This window comes from Rattus norvegicus, chromosome 13 (assembly GCF_021556685.1).
Source record: "Rattus norvegicus strain SHRSP/BbbUtx chromosome 13, alternate assembly SHRSP_T2T, whole genome shotgun sequence".
Taxonomy (NCBI): Eukaryota; Metazoa; Chordata; class Mammalia; order Rodentia; family Muridae; genus Rattus; species Rattus norvegicus.
The window spans coordinates 71,334,141-71,356,414 of NC_141546.1; the positions used below are offsets into that span (position 1 = coordinate 71,334,141).

Here is a 22,274-nt window from a genome sequence, read left to right on the forward strand (position 1 = left end):
GCTCATCGCCCCCCTGCCTTGCAGCTAAGATCATTCATTAACTCTGTGCTTAGTCTTGGTCTCAGCTGGAATTGGGACATTTTTACTTGAAGATATTTTCCTTTTGGAAAATAGAGGGTAGGACGATGTTTTCTGTGGATATCCTGTGCAGACAGTTTGGACAGGAACTTGTTGTACAGAACAAAAGAGTGAGTGGGAAGAAGGAAGGAAGGAAGGAAAGAAGGAAGCTGTGTAACAGCCGGAGACAGGAGTGACGGCCAAGCCAAGGAACGGAAAGACGGTCGGTCTCCTTGGCTTGGGTTCTTCTGGGCCTTTTCTCTTGGTTATGACATTAACCTTGTGCCTTGTACTTCATCTAAGGGGTACTACTGATTGGCTTTTATTAAATTTATTAAAAATTTAAGAAGAGTTTTTTGTGTATCTGCTGATTATATATTGAATATATTACTTAACTCTCCTGGGTGAAATGTTTTGAGGACAGGAATTCCCCCAACTCTTCCCATAGCTTTAAAATTTACAACAACAAACATTAGTTAATGGGTAGTTTGCTTTTTTGTTATTTGTTGTTGTTTTGTTAAGGGGGTCTCACCATGTACTCATTATAGCTCTGACTAGCCTGGAACCTGGAACTCACAGAAATCTGCCTGCATGTGCTTCCTCAGTGCTGAGATGATTTCCTGTTGTTTACTTTTTTTTTTTTATGAGTTGAGTATCATATAACTTATAGCTCTTGAGTACAGAGTATGGAACTTTTGGGAAAAAATGGTTGTTATCTATAAGGAATTCATTTTGTGGTTGGGAAAGAATTTCAGAGAGAAGGGATTAATGCAGTACTCTTTGGAGAGCACACAAAGGAAAATTCACGGGGAACTTAGTGCTGAAAAGTGAGGGGTCAGCCAGTCAGGAGAAGACTGAGGGAGGGGTGCTGGAGAAAGGCTTTTCAGTGAAGTGCTTGCCCTCAGGCACAGGGGCCTGAGTTGGAGCTCCAGAACCATGATTTTAAAAGCTGAGCATGGTGGCACACTTGAATTCCAGTGTTGGGGAGGTGGCCTGAGTATACCCACTTGAGTCCTAGGCCAGTGACACACTTATTTTAAAAAGGAGGGTAGCTCCTGAGGAATAACACAGAGGGTAATTCTCCAGCTTACACACACACACAGATGTGTGCCTACATGCTCATATACACAGAAGAAGATCAGGAGAAGCCACTACAGATGTAATGGATTTCGAGAACAAGGCCCAGATGTGGGAGGCAGCCCCAGTAAAGTGAGTGTAAGGTATGTGGGAAGAGCGGAAGCAGAGAAGTAGGTCTGCCTTACTCATGAAAGGACTTGAAAGCCAGAAACAAGGAGACCGGGAGTTTGATGAATAACTCTTAAAGGGGCTCAAGAGTGATGTGGTCCAATTTTTGTCTTAAATAGATCACTTTGCCAGCTGTGTGGAGGATGGATTTGAGGGAGACAAGACTGGAGGCAGTAGTCCAGGTGAGATCTGTGGGAATTGAACAAAGCACTGAAGGAAAGACGGAGAAGAGGGAATGACTTGAAACAAAAGGGAACCATAGGTGCAAACCTTTTCCCCCTTCAAATGTGGCAAAATCTATTTTGAATAAACTAGGAAAGAGACATAAGAGAAAAATGTTACATGGCATAGATGGGTCATTTGCCTCGGCAAGGAGCCATTTAATACAGCAAGAATGTTGCCACTGAGAGAACAGTGGGTCTTTTTGGTTTTGATTTGTTTGTTTTGCATAACAAAACTAGGGTATGAGAATCAGGTAATTTTGAACAAATGTGGTACAGGATTAGATTTGGAACTTGAAAAGGCCTTAAGAAAGAAACAGATCTCACAAGGTTTTAGCTGATGTGCATAATTAAAACTCAAAAGTACATGGATGGTATTTTCTAGAACCTTGATTAAGTTACTAATAGTTTACAGAAATCTACTGCTCAGGAAAAGAGATTAGAGTTTTTAAAAAAAATTAAAGAAATGAGCAATTGTAAGCTGTCATAACATAAAAAGATATTTTGGATGCATGCTCACAGTATTTCGTATTAAATTAAAATGTATTTCTTTTTCTTTCTTTACTATTTTTGAGATAAAGTCAGTCTCACTCTGTAGTCTAGGCTGGCCTCAAACTCCTGGCCTCAGTCTCCTGAGTGGTGCATTAGAGGTGTGAGCTGCCATGAGTGACTCAGATGTGTTCTGTTAGGTGGAGAGCTCAGGATTAATCTTGCCAGAAGCACCGTGTCTGTATTTGTTATTTGTAAATACATGATATTGATATATAAGATATTTATCTCTTCAGGAATTTACTTCCCCTGCTTTGTTTTGTATGAAGGCATAAAGCAAGCACCTAGCTTAGAAGGGTTTCTTAACTTTACCATCCATATTTCAGGTCATTACCATGTTAGCCGGGTGTGAAGGACACTCCTGTCATCCTAGCACTGCCTGGGAGTAAATGCCACCCTCCATTTCATAGCAAGCTTGAGACTGAGGCCAGTGTGGGCCATTTGAGACTAACTCAACCCACCTCCATAAAGCTGCAAGTCATTACCCCAGCAATGTGCCACATGTGCCTTATAAAGCTAGTAAGCACTTGTTTGTAAGGTCGTTCCTCATTTTTAGAGAACCGCACCTTTGTTGTCATTTAGATCTGATTAGGTGAGTGCATTCTCTGGTTATGGTCTTTTCTTTGACTTCAGTTGCTGCCATAAGCCCAGGAAATAACCGCACCTGTGCCCACTCTTTGTGTGTGGTGTTTTTGCAGTAGAGTCAAATGTAGCTCAGGCTAGCCTTGAATTCACTGTACAGTCAGTAGAGGATGACCTAACTAACTCCTGGCTTCTTCGTGGTAACTCTGTGAGACAGGCTAAGTGTAAGCCAGCACTTCACTTGCAGCCCTCACCCTGAGCTCTGAATTCTTAGCTGTTTGACTCACTGGACGCCTCGCTCTCTTGTGTCTTTCAGAAGTTTTGCACCGCCCCTTTGGTTGTGACGCTGAATCTCAGGCACTGAATGAAGCTATCAGGTGGAGCTCCAAGGAGAACTTGCTGGGCGCCACTGAGAGCGACCCTAATCTCTTTGTTGCACTTTATGACTTTGTGGCAAGTGGCGATAACACACTCAGCATCACCAAAGGTGAGACGTACTCTGCTTTATCATTTTCTTGGCGACTGAGAATGAGAGCCTTCTTGTGCTGACTTCTGCCGCTGACATTGACCGGGTGATTTCTTCCCAGGCACCTTTGGTTCATTCATTTTTACCTGTTTCTGGGCTGATGCTTTAAAAACAAATCAGCCCTATTCTCAGGATTTGCTAAGAATAAGATGATTTAAAACACCTCAGGAAAAAGTCCATATTGTTAGAAGTTTGTGCTCTGATGCAGGCTAACATCCATTTGTTTCCATTGAATTGTGACTGAAAGACGTAGTGCAGATCGCACTGGCACTCAGGACTCAGCAGCTGCCCCCAGTGGATCAGGACCTTGGACCAAAGTGTGGGCTGCCTGGCTCATGTAAGGGCACTACCCCCTAGCTTAGCGCCATTCTCACACTTTGGAGCAGTAGACAGAGAGTGGCCCAGTGCTTACGTTAGGTAAGTGGCTCCTATTTCCTTGTTGTCCGGCTCTCAGCTGCACTGGCTGAGACAGGCAGTGTTTCTATGGCCTAGTGAAAGGGATGGTTAGGAGGAGCTGTCCTGCCGCAATTAAGAGAGAGAGGATAAATAGGATTATTTTCACTGGCTAAGAAACATTAAGAACATGACTTGATAAAATCACCAGTGAAAACAGTTAAGACTGTTGTTATGAGAGAAAAAAAGGGTAGGCTCATGCTCGGTGAGGCTGCTGCCTTCCGAACCTGTAAAGCCTCCCACTATGAGGAAATTATTTCAAAATATTTAACTAAATGAAAGTATAACAAACGGCCACTTGTTAAACAGACCCTTTGATTCCTAAGGGTCAGAATGAAGTAGTTAGTGGAAATGACGATACCAAGTCAACAGGCCTTCCCTGACCTCAAGAAAATGTTTCTGTGTAAAAATTTTATAAACAGCTATTTTTTCCAGTACTGGAGATCAAACTTTGGAACCCCATGTAAGCTATGCAGGTACTGAGGAACTGCAGCCCAGTCCAGGGTATCAATGTTTAAATGCCATCAAACATACTAAAAATAAAACAACTTAAAACGGAGTTTCTTTATATTTATTTTACATTTATTTAATCTATATGGATGAGCCTTTTGCCTGCCTTTATTCAGGTATACCATATATGTGCTTTGGGTCCCCCTTGAAGGTCACAAGAATCTCATGGAATTGAGTTTCTTTAAAAAGTAACTTTAGTTACTTTTCTGAAGGTGATAAAAGTGGAGGGAGGGGGCTGGAGAGATGCCTCAGTGGTGAGAGCACTTGCTGTCCCTACAGAGGACCCTGGCTCAATCTCCAGCACCCAGTGGTAACCTGCACCATTTGATACACTCTCGTAGCCTCTTTAGGTTCCACACATACATATGCATATAGCCAAAACATTTGTACATGTAAAATAAAAGTAAATAATTTTTAAAAAGTTTTGCATTGACCACATGTGTGAAACATGAGGCTTTCGTCTGCAGTCCCAGGATTTGAAATACTTGAAGTATTTCAAGCATTGTTGGCCAGAGAGGGGCTAAAGACAGGCTCAGTGTCTGTCTCCTTGTCTATTTCAGTAGCCATCAACAAGTCCAGAGCGGATAATTCTAACTATAAGGGGGAGGGGTGTTGTCAAACCTCCAGAGTTTTGGCTCTGTCCTGATTATGGTGGCCTGTATTGAGCAGTTCTGTCTAAGTGCTTAAGGAAAGCAGAAGTGTAGATAAACACATATGCAGGCACACACATACACATGTCTTGAGTTTCTAGCAGGTTCTTTTGGACGCATAGTTAGCTACTGTGCACCTGCACATTTGTGTAGCTGCACCACCATACCATACACTCATGTCTTAGTATGTATGTACAGTGTGCAAAATATACATATATGAGTTCCTACACAGACTTCTGGGTGTTTTCATATTTAGGTGTCTCAGGTGAAATAATGGTAGGGCAGAGAAAGCCACGTCATAATATTTCTATAGGCCACAGGAGACAGGTAGATGGCTACCACAGAAGGGCTGAGCTTTTCCTCACCTGCCTTGGCCTGGTATTTCCTGTGTCCTGTACTATCGATTGGTGTGACTTCCTTTTGTTCTCTAGCATTAATAGCAGGAGTAAATTCTATAGAAAAGCTTGTATCTCTTGGAATAAGAGCATCATGCACGGGTTGGGGATTTAGCTCAGCGGTAAAGCGCTTGCCTAGCGAGCGCAAGGCCCTGGGTTCGGTCCCCAGCTCCGAAAAAAAGAAAAAAGAAAAAAAAAAAAAAAAAGAGCATCATGCACTACAGAGTCCTTGGATGAACACTTGTGGCAGGTATAGGGCAGAGTGAAGTCTGTACCAGATGTTTCCAGCTGTCTGGAATCAAGAGATTCACCAAGTGATTGGAATTTTGGGTTCCAACTTTAGAGTTATTTTCTGTTTCCATAGACTAATTTTAGAGGAATGGCAAAGAGTGAGTCATTCTTTATGGGAAACAGGAAGAAACTGAGAAAATGGAACTTTTAAATCTTGTGTCCTGGAAACACTTGTGCTTTAAGAGTCCTGGCCAGCCCCTTCTGCTCCTCTAAATGGTTTTCTTGCTGAAAACTCTTTGTTGAGTCTAGGGTCTTGGGAGGAGTTTGCTTACATGGACAGCTTTGATGTCTTGGTATCATCTGGAAATTTAAGTAACTTTGTATTTCACATGTCTTGTTCATTAACAATGAATATTTATGTGTGTATATCTATTTTAAGTGACAGTAACATTTATTGTACTTTTTAAGGAGTAAGTACTATTCAAGTGTTTGTACACGTCTATAATCCAGCATTCAGGAGACTAAATTAGGATTATGAATCTGAGGCCAGCCAGTCTAGACTAAATGAGACTCATGTAAAAGGAAAAGGGTAAGCAAGAAGGTGGGCTGGGTTGATAGCTCAATAAAGAATGTTTAGTGCTCTTTCAGAGGCCTGGAGTTCAGTTTTCAGTCCCCATATTGGGTACCTCACAACTTCCTGTTACTCTAGTTCCAGTGGACCCAACCCCTCTTTTTGGGGGACAGACACACATATAGACACAAGCATTGCCATTTTCTATGTATTTGAGTAAATTCTATTCTAATTTAATACAATTCATAGTTTTTGGAAAACTTTGTAAGTGATATATAATCTAAAAACCCATACTAGCTGTCAGAGACCATTTTTGTTACGCTGCTGTGATTTAAGGTATGAAGTAGAGATCAGTCAGGATGTTAGTAACCAAGAACCAAAGTTCTTGGTTCATTGTTCAGTGAATTTGAAGTCTGACCCTACCCTGCTTCAGCCCGACAGTCCTAACATGTTTTCCTTTCATTCTATGATGGCTAGGTGAAAAGCTACGAGTCCTTGGTTACAACCAAAATGGTGAATGGAGTGAAGTTCGCTCCAAGAATGGGCAGGGTTGGGTGCCCAGCAACTACATCACTCCAGTCAACAGCCTGGAGAAACATTCCTGGTACCATGGGCCTGTGTCCCGCAGTGCAGCGGAGTATCTCCTCAGCAGCCTTATCAATGGTAGTTTCCTGGTGCGAGAGAGTGAGAGCAGCCCTGGGCAGCTGTCCATCTCTCTCAGATATGAGGGACGTGTGTATCACTACAGGATCAATACCACCACAGACAGCAAGGTAAGACCTGTTCGTGTGGACTGACTCTTCAGTAGAAATGTATTGAACAGGGGAAAACAGAAAATCTTTTTTTTTTTTTTTTAAGAAAATCATTTTTATATCTGATATAAAGTATTGCCTAACTTTGTGAGTTTGGGCTATTTGGCATATTAGAGCTTGTTTATTTTAAAACAACTCAACAAATAGGGGTTAAAAATTGTAGATAGTTAAGGGTAAGCCATATTTGAAGTTGAGGAATACAGGGATTATACAGGTTAGCTGTTTTAATCGTCAGCACAAACACCTACCAACCACATAGAGAAGTTAAAAGCCTTGGTAAGCAGACTGTTGTCCAGTAGAACATCCGTGAGGTGCGGGGGTTGGAGGCGGCTGTCCTCATCAGCGTGTGCTAATGGGATAGATTAATTACCCAGCCTCTTGGAAGCGTGTCTTTTGGGAAGCTCAGTCTGAGTAGAGTGAATGTGTTAAATGGATTGTTTAGGGCTGGGGAACACCAGCTGCTCCTGCAGAAAACCTGGGTTTGATTTACAGTGCCCACACGGTGACTTCCAACCATCTGCAAATCCAATCCTGAGAGGTCCAGTGCTCTCTTCTGGCCTCTGTGGGCATCAGGTATATGTGTGGTGCACAAACGTGGGCAAAACACCCATCACATAAAATAGTAATAGCAATTAAATTTTAAACAAAATCAAACAAATGATTAGGCCTGAATGTAAACCAGTTGTTCTTTTGAATGGTCCAGGAAGTTGAGTTCCCTTTTCTCCCTCAGTATGACGTGAGGGACACATGGACCTCAGAGCAGGCAGAACTGCTGTGCTTGTACCATACCATTTTTAACTTTAAGACTTTACCTAAGTCTCAGTTTGCGTGGTGGTGGTGGTGGTGGTGGTGGTGGTGGTGGTGGTGGTGGTGGTGGTGGTAGTGGTTTAAACTTGTGAACCCATGTGTACTGGAACTTGCCATATAGACCATTCATGTAATCACAAGCTTATAGCGACCATCCTGCCAGTCTTGAGAGCACTGTGATCACAGTGTGCACCGCCATACCTCCTTCCCTTCCCCTCTACTATTACCTTTTCATTTACTTTTGATTTTTATTAACGATGCACATAGGATGAGTATGGGGGAGTTTGTGCATATGGGTGAGTGCTTACACAGGCCAGAAGGGGGAGGGCTTCAGATGCCCTAGAACTGGAGCTGTGAGTTCCTGGCATGGGTGCCAGAGACTGAACTCTCTTCAAGAGAATTGAACCACTGAGCCATCGCCTCGGTCTCCTCCCTTTCTGCTATTAAGTCCATTTTGTGAGACTATTTTAAGAATTGGATGAAGCAATTTTTGTGAAGTATATGAGAGCTGATTCAGCACAGGAAATATTTTATTAGTTCTCTCTCGCTCTCTCTCAGTCTCTCTCCTTTTTTTTTTTTTTTTTTTTGGTTCTTTTTTTCGGAGCTGGGGACCGAACCCAGGGCCTTGCGCTTCTTAGGCAATCGCTCTACCGCTGAGCTAAATCCCCAACCCCAATCTCTCTCCTTTAACCATTCTGCAAGCGTACTGTGCTGTCTGTGGTCCAAGTGGATGGGGTCAGAGTCTGTAATGTAAAAAGAAATGCAGCCATTATTAGTTGTTTTGCTTTGTTTGTCTCTGTGACAAATATCACAGAGACACAGTAAAGAAACATGTATTTCCACTCCTGGTCTCATAGAGTTGAGTCTCCTACCAACTGTTCTCTTACCTGTAGGCTGTGCTCAGGCAGACTCATGGCGGGCTCATGTGGTAGAGCAGAACTGCTCACGTCACAGCACAGAAAGGGAGCAGCAGAAGAAGCTGAGTGATTGAACCTGGTCTTCAGCTGAACCAGCTCTTCAGCATGAGTCTTTGGGGGACACTTTACATCTACTCCCTAGCATACACACAACAAAAATGAACACACTTATGTGTCAGACTGGGCAAGAACATTGATTCCCAGCAACAGTATTTATGGTAGCCTCAAGTAGAAGCCATAAGTGGCATAATTGACTAATAAATTTTGGTATATTGTTAAAATAGACTCTCCTACAAAGACAGAAATAATCATGATGCCCTACACACAAGTCCATAGGAATCTGTGGTCTACTAACTGTCTATTCATTTCTGAATTTTCTGAAGCTACTTTGTATTTCTAAGCAGACCTGAGCAGTTGCTACAAAAACCCTATATACCCCCAAGCCTAAGATACCTATTTTCCGTCCCTGTTCAGAGAATTTTTCTGCCCACTCCTATAGATGAGTTTCATACACATAAAGTTGACTGACAGATTAGTATTTGCCAGAGAATTGTGTGGAGAGGAGTGTGGGAGTGATCGCTAACAGCTAAAAGTATCTTTGCTAGAGTTAGATAGTGGTGGTTGGTTAGCGAGCCTTGTAAATGTCCTGAAAGCTACTGAATTTATACCTTAAAATACTGAATTTGATAGCATGACGATTATAGATTAATAAAGAGAGCTGACAGAAAGCAGACAGTAGACCGCACACACCGAATGTTTCCTTTACCCGCAGTTTAGAGAGAACTAACCTTCGAAGCAGTAAACAGCTGGCAAGGGCTCTGGGCGCTGGTGATGCTGCCATTCTTGGTGTGGGCGATGTTTGCTGGGGGAGTTTATTTTGTGGAGACAGCATCCTCTACTTACAGGTTCTGCTCATTTAATAGGTAAAAGACAGCTTTTCATGTGTGTGCTTTCTTTACACTGTTATTTTGTTCAGTTACACAGCCGAGGCGCTAGGGCACACACCCTAGAATCCTAGCAGTCATGAAACTACTATGCAAGAAGAGCACAAGTCTGACACCACACTGGGTTATGTAGAGGGACTCTGTAAGCTAATTAGTCAGCTAATTAAAAAAATAAGTCATGCTCCCTTAGACGATAAAGCCAAAGACTACTGTCTTATTTTACACTTCTAATAATTATCACAAATTAGCAAGCATCTTGTTAATAACTCCGAAATCCAATTATGCCTCTTTTTAATGGCCTAGACATTTAAAGGTATGTTATAAAAATAAAATTTATAATTATGTGATATTAAATTAAAATTAAACCTATATTGACCTTGCAATATCTAAATTAGTGGCTGTCAGTTTATGTTGTGAATGGATTGTGACATCATACTTTATTAGTTTAGAAGGCGGATCCAGATTGCTTGTTTGTGGTAGCTTTACCCAGGCTGACCCGGAACCCCTGGTGTTCCTGCTCCAGAGTCTTTGGAGTGCTGGCTACACATCTCTAGGTCTGATGCTTAAAAACGGTTTGAGGACTAGTGTGCCTGATGTCCCTGCAGCTATGTTGAACGCTCTCATTCACAGCTAATTCAGAAAGAACGGGAAGCATGATTAAAATGAGATGAAGCCATTTCCCTTGCCCTAAGTACTGACACTCACCCTGCCTTAATTCTGATAACCTCCTGGGTGCTGGCAGCACTAGCACAACCTGTAATCCTTGTGCATTGGAGGTGGAGGCAGAAGCCAGCCAGCGCTACATAATGGAGATTTCCCACCTCGAAAGCAAACAGAAAAATCAGGCCAGGAAATGTCTGTGCACACATTTAATTTGTGCTTTCTGAAGGCTCTCTATAGGAGTTCAAGGATGCCCAGAGCTACATAGTTAAGACCCTGTCTGAAAAAGAGAAATCCCCTTCCTTCTGACTTCTCACTTCATGGCAGTGAGATACTTGCTTTGGAAAATGACTGTCTTCTCCAGTCCCGGATTGTTGTTCTCTCACAGGTGTACGTGACTGCCGAGAGCCGCTTCAGCACCTTAGCAGAGCTTGTTCACCACCACTCCACAGTCGCTGATGGGCTAGTGACCACGCTACATTACCCAGCACCCAAGTGCAACAAGCCAACCGTCTACGGTGTGTCTCCTATCCACGACAAGTGGGAGATGGAGCGCACAGATATCACCATGAAGCACAAGCTTGGGGGCGGCCAGTATGGAGAGGTTTACGTTGGCGTCTGGAAGAAATACAGCCTTACAGTTGCTGTGAAAACACTGAAGGTAGGTTGCTGAGAGCTAAGTTTCCAGGCATCTTTGTGTGTGTGCTGAATCACTTGGAAAGATCAGTGTGCCCTTCTTCAACTTTGGAACATTTTCTACCCACTGGTGCCAAACACTTCAGCAAATGGTGGTGATTAACTTAGTGCCTTTGCTGACAGTGCAGGGGCAGATTATTCACTGCAGTGCAGCCCACGTGTGGGGAATGGGAGCTCAGTGAGGAGTTAGAAGCAAATTACAAGTTCTGTTGAGAACAGCCCCTGCTAGACAGAATTCTTCCTGACAGTCTATTGCGTCTCTATCCTCCTGCCTTTAGTTTTTCCCTTCCTCCTTACAATTAGAGACACCCTTTTTAGCTAAAGTGGAAATGACAGGGTCTCACTGAGTAGTCTATATTGGTCTTCAAGTCATAGTTCTCCTGCCTCAGCCTCCAAATGCTGGACTTACAGGTGACACTGCCATACACAGCTAGATCACATCTTGTTTTTAAACTCACAGAAGCCCTTTTCCTGATCCTACTGTCTCTTTTTTAAGTGTCCTGCTATAAATTCATAAGAGTTGCCACTCAGTGTGGCATCCCTGTGATCTGTCGTGGGCAGTAGTCAGACCTGTTTACTCTGAATGTGAAGGAAGCGTAAGGCTTTGCAGATGTGCTTTGTTCTTTCAGAGCCATGTGTTCTAGTCAGACAACCAAACTGACCTGCCAGAAACTGACTCAGTTCCCTGCTGCGCTAGTTGTAAGATGAGGTTGCTGAATTTTGCTTACTTGTTTATTTTCACTCCAGGGTCTGACACTGGATAAATTTAAAGACATTATCCTTAGTTGTTCTATAGGGCATATTAGATTATAGCAACATTTCTTAAGGTAATATGCTAAAAATACTCAAAGATCTTTTGCTTTAAAAAAATTATTTTATGGGCAGAGAGATGGCTCAGCAGTTAAAAGTACTGACTGCTCTTCCAGAGGTCCTGAGTTCAAATCCCAGCAACCACATGGTGGCTCACAACCATCTGTAAGTGAGATCTGATGCCCTCTTCTGGTGTCTGAAGACAGCTACCGTGTAGTCATTTACATAAAATAAATAAATCTTAAAACAAAAAAAAGTATTTAAAAATATTTTATGTATATGGGTGTTTGCCTGCATTTAAGTTCACCATGTGAGTCCAGTACCCAGGGAGGCCAGAAGAGGGCATCAGAGTCCTGGAACTGCATATGGGTGCTGGGGACCAAACTTAGGCCCTGTACAAGAGCATCAATGCTCTTAACTACTGAGCCATCTGGCCACCTTTTACTTTGATAGCTGAAGTAGACTTGTGAGTTGACTGAAATGAAAGCTTTGACCTCCCTTCTGTCTTTCTTACCCTACCTTCTCTTCCCTTTAACAGGAAGATACCATGGAGGTAGAGGAGTTCCTGAAGGAAGCTGCAGTGATGAAGGAAATCAAGCATCCTAATTTAGTACAGCTGTTAGGTGAGAACCCTGCCATAGATTGCATAAGTCTGCACTCCAGTCTGCACTCCTGGTTATCTTCAGATCATGTATTTCTCAGATTCTATTTTGCTTTACCACTGTGGTAGAAATGCTAGATGTAAATTGACTACAGTAAATGTTATTTTGAGCTAGGGGTAGCCCAGTGATAGACTGCTTTGCTACTAGTAAGCATAAAGTCTTAATTAGACTTAGTCCTTCAAACACACACACACACACACACACACACACACACACACACACACACACACACACCCCTCATTTTAATAAGACTTTAAAACAAAAGACAGTGGCCCAAGTTGATTTATTTTTTTATTTATTTTATATATATCATGTTTTTATCTGGAAATATATGCTTGTGTAGTGTCCCAGGAAACCAGAAGAGGACATTGGATCACCTCGAACTGGAGTTATAGATGGTTATAAGCCACCCCGTGGGTACTGGGAATCGAATGTGGGTCCTCTGGAAGAGCAGCTAGTGTTCCTAACCACTGACCCATCTCTCCAACCCCTTAAATTGTTGGTTTTTTGTTTCTTTGGTTGGTTTTTTTTACTTACTTTATGTGTATGAGTGTTTTGCCTACACGTGTTTCTATAGACCACGTGTATGCCTAGTGCCCTTGGAGAGCAGAGGAGGGCATCGGATCTCCTGGAATTAAAGTTACAGATGAGTGTGAGCTGCCATGTGGATGCTGGGGCTCAAACCCAGGCCGATCTTCCAGGAAGAGCAGCCATTGCTGTTAGGAGCATTCAAGATGGTATCAGAAAAGCCATGAAATACTTTTATAAAATAGAGACATTAAGCAAACTTGAGAAAAAGAGAATTAAAGGGCCGGAGAGATGGCTCAGCAGTTAAGAGCACCCGACTGCTCTTCCAGAGGTCCTGAGTTCAATTCCCAGCAACCACATTGTGGCTCACAACCATCTGTAAAGAGATCCTATGCCCTCTTCTGATGTGTCTGAAGACAGCTACAGTGTACTTATATATAATAAATGAATAAATCTTAAAGAAAAAAAAAAGAGAGAGAGAGAGAGAATTAAAACTGTGGCTGTCAGTTTATCCAGGCAGGAAATGGCTGTGCTGCAGTAGGTCAGTTTCTTTCCTGTTCGGGCTACACAGGAGCCTGATTAAACCTTTTCCCCTTTTAAAATTGGGCCTGTTAGTTTGTTTCAGGACAGGGTTTTGTTGTACAACCCTGGCTGTCCTAGAACTCATGCTGGCCTCAAACTCAAGCGGTCTGCCTATATTATTGCCTTGCAAAGGCATGCACCACTACTGCCATTTTCTTTGAATGCTCAAATTAAGCTAAGCTATCCCAAAAGAAAAAAGTTACTATGCTACTGCCATATATTAGTGAAGTCTTTGACTATGAAAATTGTTTTTTACAAAGCAGAGGTAGAGGCAGGTGGTCTACTTCGCCATGAGTGAAGTGGTGTCACTCTGTGTAGGCTGCACACAGTGCAGGGGAGTGTGGGCACACACACACAACTCAAGGCGTTTTGGTCTTATTCCTTGTAAGTTAGTGTACGAAACTACTTAGCTTCACAGGAGGTCTGCTTCGGAGAACAGTACAGCGGAAACAGGCACCCTGACCAACCTGTTTCTGAGCTTTTGTTGTATTTATTTCATAGAATGTGGTGAAGATTGTCACATTGTTCTTGGTCAGGTGTGTGCACCCTGGAGCCGCCATTCTACATTGTGACTGAATACATGCCGTACGGGAATCTGCTCGATTACCTCCGGGAGTGCAGCCGTGAGGAGGTGACTGCAGTGGTGCTGCTTTACATGGCCACTCAGATCTCCTCTGCCATGGAGTACTTGGAGAAGAAGAACTTCATCCACAGGTGAGTAAGCAAGGAGGGAGGGAGGGACCCTGGCAGCTGTTGGAGAGGAGAACTGCTCCAACCTGAAAGCAGCTCTAACGTGGCATCCAAGGGCCTTTCGCTCCACCTAGTGGCCAAACTTTTAAAGTAACATTTGTCTTAAGTGTGTGTGTGTGTGTTGAGGGGGCTTATTTTTGTTTTTTGTTATTTTAAGCTTTTAGGGAGGATTCTGTTGCTAATCTATGAAATCTAGCCCATTGATCTTAAAAATAGGAGTTCATTTTGTCTAGCATCTTTATTCTGCCTTCTTGTATTCAGTGCATGGTACAAATTAGTAAATTTCTACCATGTTGTTGATTATCATAAAGTGCTCCAGTGTGAGTTAGCGTCTCCTTACCAACTATGCCTGCAGCAGAGAACCGAGAAGTCAGTTCATACCCATCTTACTATCAGTGCAAATAATGCAGGCTTCTCTTTCCCATAGAGATCTTGCTGCACGGAACTGCCTGGTGGGGGAGAACCATGTGGTGAAAGTGGCTGACTTTGGTCTAAGTAGACTGATGACTGGAGACACCTACACCGCTCATGCTGGAGCCAAATTTCCTATTAAATGGACAGCGCCTGAGAGTCTGGCCTACAATACCTTTTCAATTAAATCTGACGTTTGGGGTAAGGTTAACATAATTTCCTACATGTATTGTTTTATTTTCTTTGTACATGGTCTTAATTTTTTTTTCTCTTTTTAAACATTAGCTGTGGCTGGCCTGGTAGTCACCAGATTATCTAGGGTAAAACTTGGGACAGGTCTTCAGACTCAGCCTCCAGAGTGCTAGGATCTCAGATAATTTTCTTAGTTCTTCAGAGCTTTTAGGATGCTGTAACAATAACAATAACAATAACAACAACAACAACAATAATAATAATCATTATCATTATCATCATCATCATCATCATCATTATTATTATTATTATTATTATTATTATTATTATTATTATTATTTGAGACTGAGATAAGACTTGGGAGTTTGAAGTGAGGCCAGCCTGGGCTACTTAGCAAGTCGAAGGCCAGCTTGAGCCACCTAGGGTTGGGACACAGTTTAGTGGTACGGTACTTGTCTGAGGTACAAGGCCCTGTGTCAGTCCCTTGTGAATAGGCACAAGGGGAAACTGTAATTGCTACAGTTGGCGTCTGGTAGTGGATGCCTGGATTGCAGCTGGATGCTCAGATCCTTTGAGTCCACGAGTTTGAGACCTACCCGGACAGAACGGCGAGACTGTGAGGACAACTAAGACACTTAGTTGGCGAGGTGGCGCAGGCCTCTGATCTCAGCACGCAAAGACTGAAGGTGTAGGAGTACAAGTGCAGAGGACTTCCTGGGCTGTATAGAAAGTTCTAGGTCAGCCTGGACTGTTGAGAGCCTGGCTTTAGCTGGGGTTGGGGAGGGGAAATCCAGGCCAGACCTTGTGCTGCCCTGGGTCATAGCAGCCTTCCCCTTTAAAGCTCCCTGCTTTTCATGTAAGCTTTGCTTATTTCCAGACTTCTGTAATAGTGAATGTTCCCTATAAGGTCAGATAACATTTCATTTAGAATTGTCTTGGCCCTGGATCCAGTTTCTGCTGCCCTGAGAAGTAGAGGCTAATTAGAGAGACTCAATAGACCAAATTAGTATAGAAATTTGGACTTGGGGCCAAATAGAAATACATGTTTTAATTCCTTTACACAGCTTTTGGAGTACTGTTGTGGGAAATTGCTACGTATGGAATGTCACCATATCCAGGTATTGACCTATCTCAAGTCTATGACCTACTGGAAAAAGGATATCGAATGGAGCAGCCTGAGGGATGCCCCCCTAAAGTGTATGAACTTATGAGAGCATGTAAGTGTTTTGCATGATTGAGCTTTCAAAAAGAACCAGCAACAGGATGGTTAATGAGATGGGCACCATTTCTGCTCTCAGCCTTGTCAGACGGATCTAGTCTTGTTAACAGTTAAGGAGCTTGCCATGGGCAAGGCAGTTGGCATAGTGTGTGATACACCACTGAGTCTTACTGGAGTCCTAAGAATAGATGTCTGCGGCCAAATATAGTGCCAATTTCTCAAAAAACATTTGTATTGCATATTCAGTAAGACAATAAGAAGTTGTTTGTATATATGTTTGAAGGCTGGCTGCTTTCAGCTAGATAAGAATGGTTACTAAAGACTGATTGTTAAGTAACCTCTATTGGGCTGGAAGACGTGCCTGAGCCCAAATCCCTAGTAACTACATGAGATGCCTGTCTCAATGGCCTGTAGCCCCAGTACTGGGATCTCAAGAGATCCCAGGAACTCACCGGACAGCCAGCAGCACACTTAGCTGAAGTGGCCAGCTTCTGGTTCAGAAGAGACCCTAGGTCAGGGGACTAAAGTGTGGAACAGTAGAGAAAGATGTCCTCCTGTCCTCTGGCTTACACATGCCTTACACATGGGCATCATCCCTCTCTCTACTACACAAATAAAAACCAGCCGTTATCTCTTCTGACTGTGAGCAGCACCATGGCCAGGCTGCTTAGAGATACACTGTAGGAAGGAGAGTAGGAAGCAGAAGTATGCTCATGTTGACGCCAAGCTCGACCATTACTGTGTTCTACTGTACTCTTACTTCTCATGCTGCCCTTTATCAAGGGAACTCTGGAATCCCCTGATAGCTTGTTAAACTTCTCAATTCATAACTCAATTTTTAGGAACTTGGGCTTTGGGGGAGGGAGGTTCTCATCATGAAACTGCTTGGAACTCACTGTGTCCAGCAAACTTGCCTTGATGTCAGTGATCCATCTGCCTCTGCCTGCCCAGTGCTGGGTTTAGGGATGTGTGCAACCATGCCTAGACAGTTTGTTTTTAAAATTATATTGTTTATTTAGTTATGGGGAAGTGTGTGCGTGAGTGCGCGCGTGCGCGCACACACACACACACACACACACACACACACACAATGCAGTATTAGTGTAGAAATCAAGACAAAATTTTCATAAGTAATTTTATTTCACCCTGTGAAACCCACTTGGGTTGTCAGGCTTGGTGGTGAATGCTTCTGCCCACTGACCCCCGCTTGCCTGCCTGTGGTTCATTTTTTCTTCCTCCCCTCCCCTCCCCTCTCCTCTCCTCCTCTCCCCTCTCCTCCCCTCTCCTCTCCTTTTCCTTCCTTCCTTTCTTCCTTTCTTTCTTTTTTTTTTTTTTTTTTTTTTGAGACAGGGTCTCTCTGTAGCCCTGGCTGTCCTGGAATTTACTCTGTAGACCAGGCTGGCCTCAAACTCAGAGAGCCACTGCCTCTGCCTCCTGAGTGCTGGAATTAAAACCATGCACCATTACTGCTCTGGTTAGCTCACTTTTCATAGAGTAAAACTTGCTATTTTCTAAATTTTTCTCTCCATCTTTTCCTCGTTTTTGTAGTAGTAGGAATGGGAACCAAGGGTAAACAGGACCAGCACTAACAGTGGGCCCTCATACCTCCCAAGGCTGGAGAGGTAGCTACTCATCCCACAGTTCATGTACATGCTATAATCCCGCTAGGCACACGCCACGGCATGTGTACCCATTGCTTGGTATGCCACTGGGGATGAATCCCTCAAGGAGGCTGTAAGTTCTCTTCCGCTGCAGGCTGGAAGTGGAGCCCTGCGGACAGGCCCTCTTTTGCTGAAACCCATCAAGCTTTTGAAACCATGTTCCATGACTCCAGCATCTCTGAAGGTGAGTCTTGGGGCAGAGGATTGACTACTAGTGGCCAGGTGCAGGTTGATGGCTGTAGTTTCAAATACAGGAAGCTCGAACAGTCGTTAACTGCTGAAAGATACTGAGTTGACTTTGGCCTTTCTTATTCTCACCTTTTTGCTTTCTTATACCTTTTTAGTTCTAGGTTTCCCTATATCATATTTCATACTGAAATTACATTTTGATTTGACATTTACTCAGTTTCTACAAAGAAAATCAATAACTTGAATAATTCTTAAAGAACACAGTACAAAGAAGATTAAAGAACAAGTGTGAAAACACAGTGGAGAGATGGCTCAGCACTTGCAGAGGGTCAGACAGAATTCAGTTCTCAGCACTCATTCTGGGCAAGTCACAGATACCTGGGACTCTGGCTCTAGAGCATCAGGTCTCAACCTGTGGGTCACATCGCCTTTGAGAGTCAAATAACCCTTTCACAGGGGTCAAGTATCAGATATTTAAATTCCAGTTCATAACAGTAGCAAAGTTACAGTTAAAGCAGCAATGAAATTATTTTGTGGTTGGGGGTCACCACAACATGAGGAACTGTATTAGTCACAGTTTTAGAAAGGTTAAGGGGTTGGGGATTTAGCTCAGTGGTAGAGCGCTTGCCTAGCAAGCGCAAGGTCCTGGGTTCGGTCCCCAGCTCCGAAAAAAAAGAAAAGGAAAAAAAAAAAAAAAAAAAGAAAGGTTAAAACTCTGGTCTAGGGGTTCCAGTGCCCTCTTCTGGCCTCAGTGGGCACCTACACTCATATATTCATTCTTAGATATACACATATACACATAATTTAAACCACATCTAAGGTAAGACCAATACACACACACACACACACACACACACACACGGTATCACAAAAATTCCATTTCTAGAAATATAGAGTATAACTAAGACTTATGTAGACAGATGTGATGTCTGAGTATAGCTTATAAGACTGAAAAAAGTAGGAACAACTTAAGCATCTAACAAACTTTTAATTATGTAGACATAATTGAATACTTATATCTTTAGACATGTTAGGTTATCAATAGAGATAAACTTGTCCTTACTGAAGAAATGGGTACATGGACACACACAGGAAGTGTATGGGCACACACAGGAAGTCTATGGACATACATAGGAAGTGTATGGGCACATGCAGGAAGTCTATGGATACATACAGGAAGTGTATGGGCACATACAGGAAGTATATGGGCACACACAGGAAGTCTGTGGGCACACACAGGTAGAGTATGGGCACACACAGGAAGAGTGGGCACACACACAGGAAGAGTGTGGGCACACACAGGAAGAGTGTGGGCACACACAGGAAGAGTGTGGGCACACACAGGAAGAGTGTGGGCACACACAGTTAGAGTATGGGCGCACACAGAGTATGGGCACACACAGGAAGTCTATGGGCACACACAGGTAGAGTATGGGCACACACAGGAAGAGTGTGGGCACACACACAGGAAGAGTATGGGCACACACAGGAAGAGTATGGGCACACACAGGAAGAGTGTGGGCACACACAGGAAGAGTGTGGGCACACACACAGGAAGAGTATGGGCACACACAGGAAGAGTATGGGCACACACAGGAAGAGTATGGGCACACACAGGAAGAGTGTGGGCACACGCAGGAAGAGTATGGGCACACACAGGAAGTCTATGGGCACACACAGGAAGAGTGTGGGCACACACACAGGAAGAGTATGGGCACACACAGGAAGAGTATGGGCACACACAGGAAGAGTGTGGGCACACGCAGGAAGAGTATGGGCACACACAGGAAGAGTGTGGGCACACACAGGAAGAGTGTGGGCACACGCAGGAAGAGTATGGGCACACACAGGAAGTCTATGGGCACACACAGGAAGAGTGTGGGCACACACACAGGAAGAGTATGGGCACACACAGGAAGAGTATGGGCACACACAGGAAGAGTGTGGGCACACGCAGGAAGAGTATGGGCACACACAGGAAGTCTATGGGCACACACAGGAAGCTGCTTGATTTTGTATGTAGTGTTCTAGAGATACCTGCAGAAGTCAAACAGGTTGTAGAGGCACCCCAGTTTTCTCAGCACTCAGTGAGTCAGGAAGAGCCCAGGTTCAAGGCTATCCTGAGGTATATTATGAGACTAATAAAGCTAGTTATCTGCCTTTTTACGGTAAGGAGTGAGACTCTGATCTTGGAGAGCGAAGAATATAGAATTCTTAGTTTCATCTGCCTATTAGATGCTGTGATACAGTTCTGAAGGTTTTTTTTAACAGATTTTTCCTTCCCTTCATAACTAAGTAGAATTGATCGTTCAATTTCAAGTTTTAAATGTTAGAAGAAATCAAGAGAGTTGAATTTTGTTTTCCTCTAGTGATTTATCACAAGATAAGAAGAAGGGGGAAATGGAAGTACAATATTGATATTTCTATAAAAATATATCCATCCTTCTTCCCTCAAGTTGTCCCCTACACACAGACATACACATTACATAAATGAATACATACACATAGACACATAAATGTAATTAAAATTCATCAAGTGGTAACAAATTTGTACAATTTAATTGACTATTTCACTTGTTTGGGAAGAAAGAGTAGAAAGTATATTTTTGCCTCAGTAAAAGCCACAAAATTCGGGGTTGGGGATTTAGCTCAGTGGTAGAGTGCTTACCTAGGAAGTGCAAGGCCCTGGGTTCGGTCCCCAGCTCCGAAAAAAAGAACCAAAAAAAAAAAAAAAAAGCCACAAAATTCATGACTTAGTTAGATCAGCCAAGGGGAACCAATTGAATGAGTGTTGCTTTTTTTTTTTTTTTTTTTTTTTTTTTTTTTTGTTCTTTTTTTCGGAGCTGGGGACCGAACTCAGGGCCTTGCGCTTCCTAGGCAAGCACTCTACCACTGAGCTAAATCCCCAACCCCGAGTGTTGCTTTTATAATTAGGTTTTGTTTGGTTGGTTTTTGTTTTGTTGAGTTTAGAGTTTTGTTTTAATTTTGGTTCTTGAGCATGAACCTGAGGCCTCATGAGAGTTAGGTAAGCACTCCAGCCCTGAGGGACGTCCCAGTCAATAGTCAGGCTTCTGTTTCTCCTGTTGTCGTTGGTTAGTTGGTGTATGTGTGTGGGGTGAGGGGGGAGAACACTGATTTTTTTTTTTACTTGAATGAAATGGAATAAATTTATCTTACTCTCCTTTTTAGTAAATACTGCTTCCCCAAAATAGAAATCTCTACAGACCCGAGTCCCTTTTATTTAGCACCTGAGTTATCCAAATGCTCAGTGAGCACGTAAGCCATGAGGGACATCACTTGCCAGCAGGAAGTACAGATCAAACCATGAGATTGCCACGACATGCCTGCATTCACTCCCATGAATGAGCAAAAGTAAAGTTAGGTGCACTATAGAGTAACAGCCTCCAACTTTGACAATCCAAGTAAGTAACATTTACACACCGGTCCTGTGGGCGCCACTTGTTATGGCTGTTACATTGGTCAGAGCCTGGTGAAGATCAGTGTGCACCCCATGACCTATCCATTTATATCAACTAGATGTGCACAGAAGTCCCTGAGTCACAGAACAAGTATCATATTTATAATAGCTCAAACTGGGAACATCCTATGTAAACACCGAGAGGAGGACAAATGAATTTTGGTAGTCTCACACATCAGAATATTTCATGGCAACGAGAAAGGGATCCTGCCACATGCAATGAAAAGTAAACCTGCAGGAATAATAGTTATTATTATAGTTAGTGAAGTGTTTGAATTCAGATCCCCAGCCACCAAGTGTGAAGCCAGGCGTGGCAGCACATACCTGTGTGTGGGAGCTGGAAGTAGGAGCTCTCTGCTGAAGCTGAGCTCCAGGCTGGCGAGGGACCCTTTTCTAAAGGGTAAGGTGAAGAGCTGTTGGGGAAGAGGCCCGGCATCAGCCTCTCCCTCCATGGGTGAGGTCACACATAAGACTTCATACGCTCATTTCATTTCTATGCTTTGTATAATTTTGTTGTAATTTTCAAGATGACATTTTGCTAAGGCTGGTCTCCTATTTCTGTGCTGAAGAGATCCCCCAGCCTCAGCCTTCTGAGCAGCTGGGACTATAGCGCAGCCTGTACACCCATCTGCTTTTACGAACTTCAGTATTCAGCTCTCTGCTTTTCTTTTTTCAATTATATGCCTTGGTCTCTGTCTTAGAATTCTTTTCTTTTTACCAGACTTTGTCTTTTTCACAGAGGTAGCTGAGGAGCTTGGGAGAACTGCCTCCTCCTCATCTGTAGTTCCATACCTGCCTCGACTGCCACTACTTCCTTCCAAGACAAGGACCCTGAAGAAGCAGGGGGAGAACAAAGAGAACCTAGATGGGGGCCTTGATGCCTCCGAGATCCTGGCCTCCAGCTCAGCACCAGGTAGGAGGGGGCAGAGCAGAAAGGGTAACCCTTGAAGAACAAAGGACCACAAT

The 22,274-nt window shown here is 43.2% G+C and overlaps 1 protein-coding gene across 10 annotated transcripts in view; it reads left to right on the forward strand.

Annotated features, from left to right (window-relative positions):
* The window catches only part of Abl2 (ABL proto-oncogene 2, non-receptor tyrosine kinase), a 95,130-nt gene that overhangs the window by 64,935 nt on the left and 7,921 nt on the right, over nt 1-22,274 (forward strand). For 7 of the 10 annotated variants that reach the window (NM_001395130.2, XM_087580862.1, XM_087580856.1 and 4 more), the window contains 10 exon segments: nt 1,422-1,484; nt 2,971-3,141; nt 6,468-6,763; nt 10,519-10,791; nt 12,175-12,259; nt 13,945-14,122; nt 14,586-14,770; nt 15,826-15,978; nt 17,736-17,825; nt 22,048-22,221. In NM_001395130.2, the coding sequence (NP_001382059.1) occupies nt 1,422-1,484; nt 2,971-3,141; nt 6,468-6,763; nt 10,519-10,791; nt 12,175-12,259; nt 13,945-14,122; nt 14,586-14,770; nt 15,826-15,978; nt 17,736-17,825; nt 22,048-22,221 (1,668 nt within the window). 10 annotated transcript variants of the gene reach the window in all.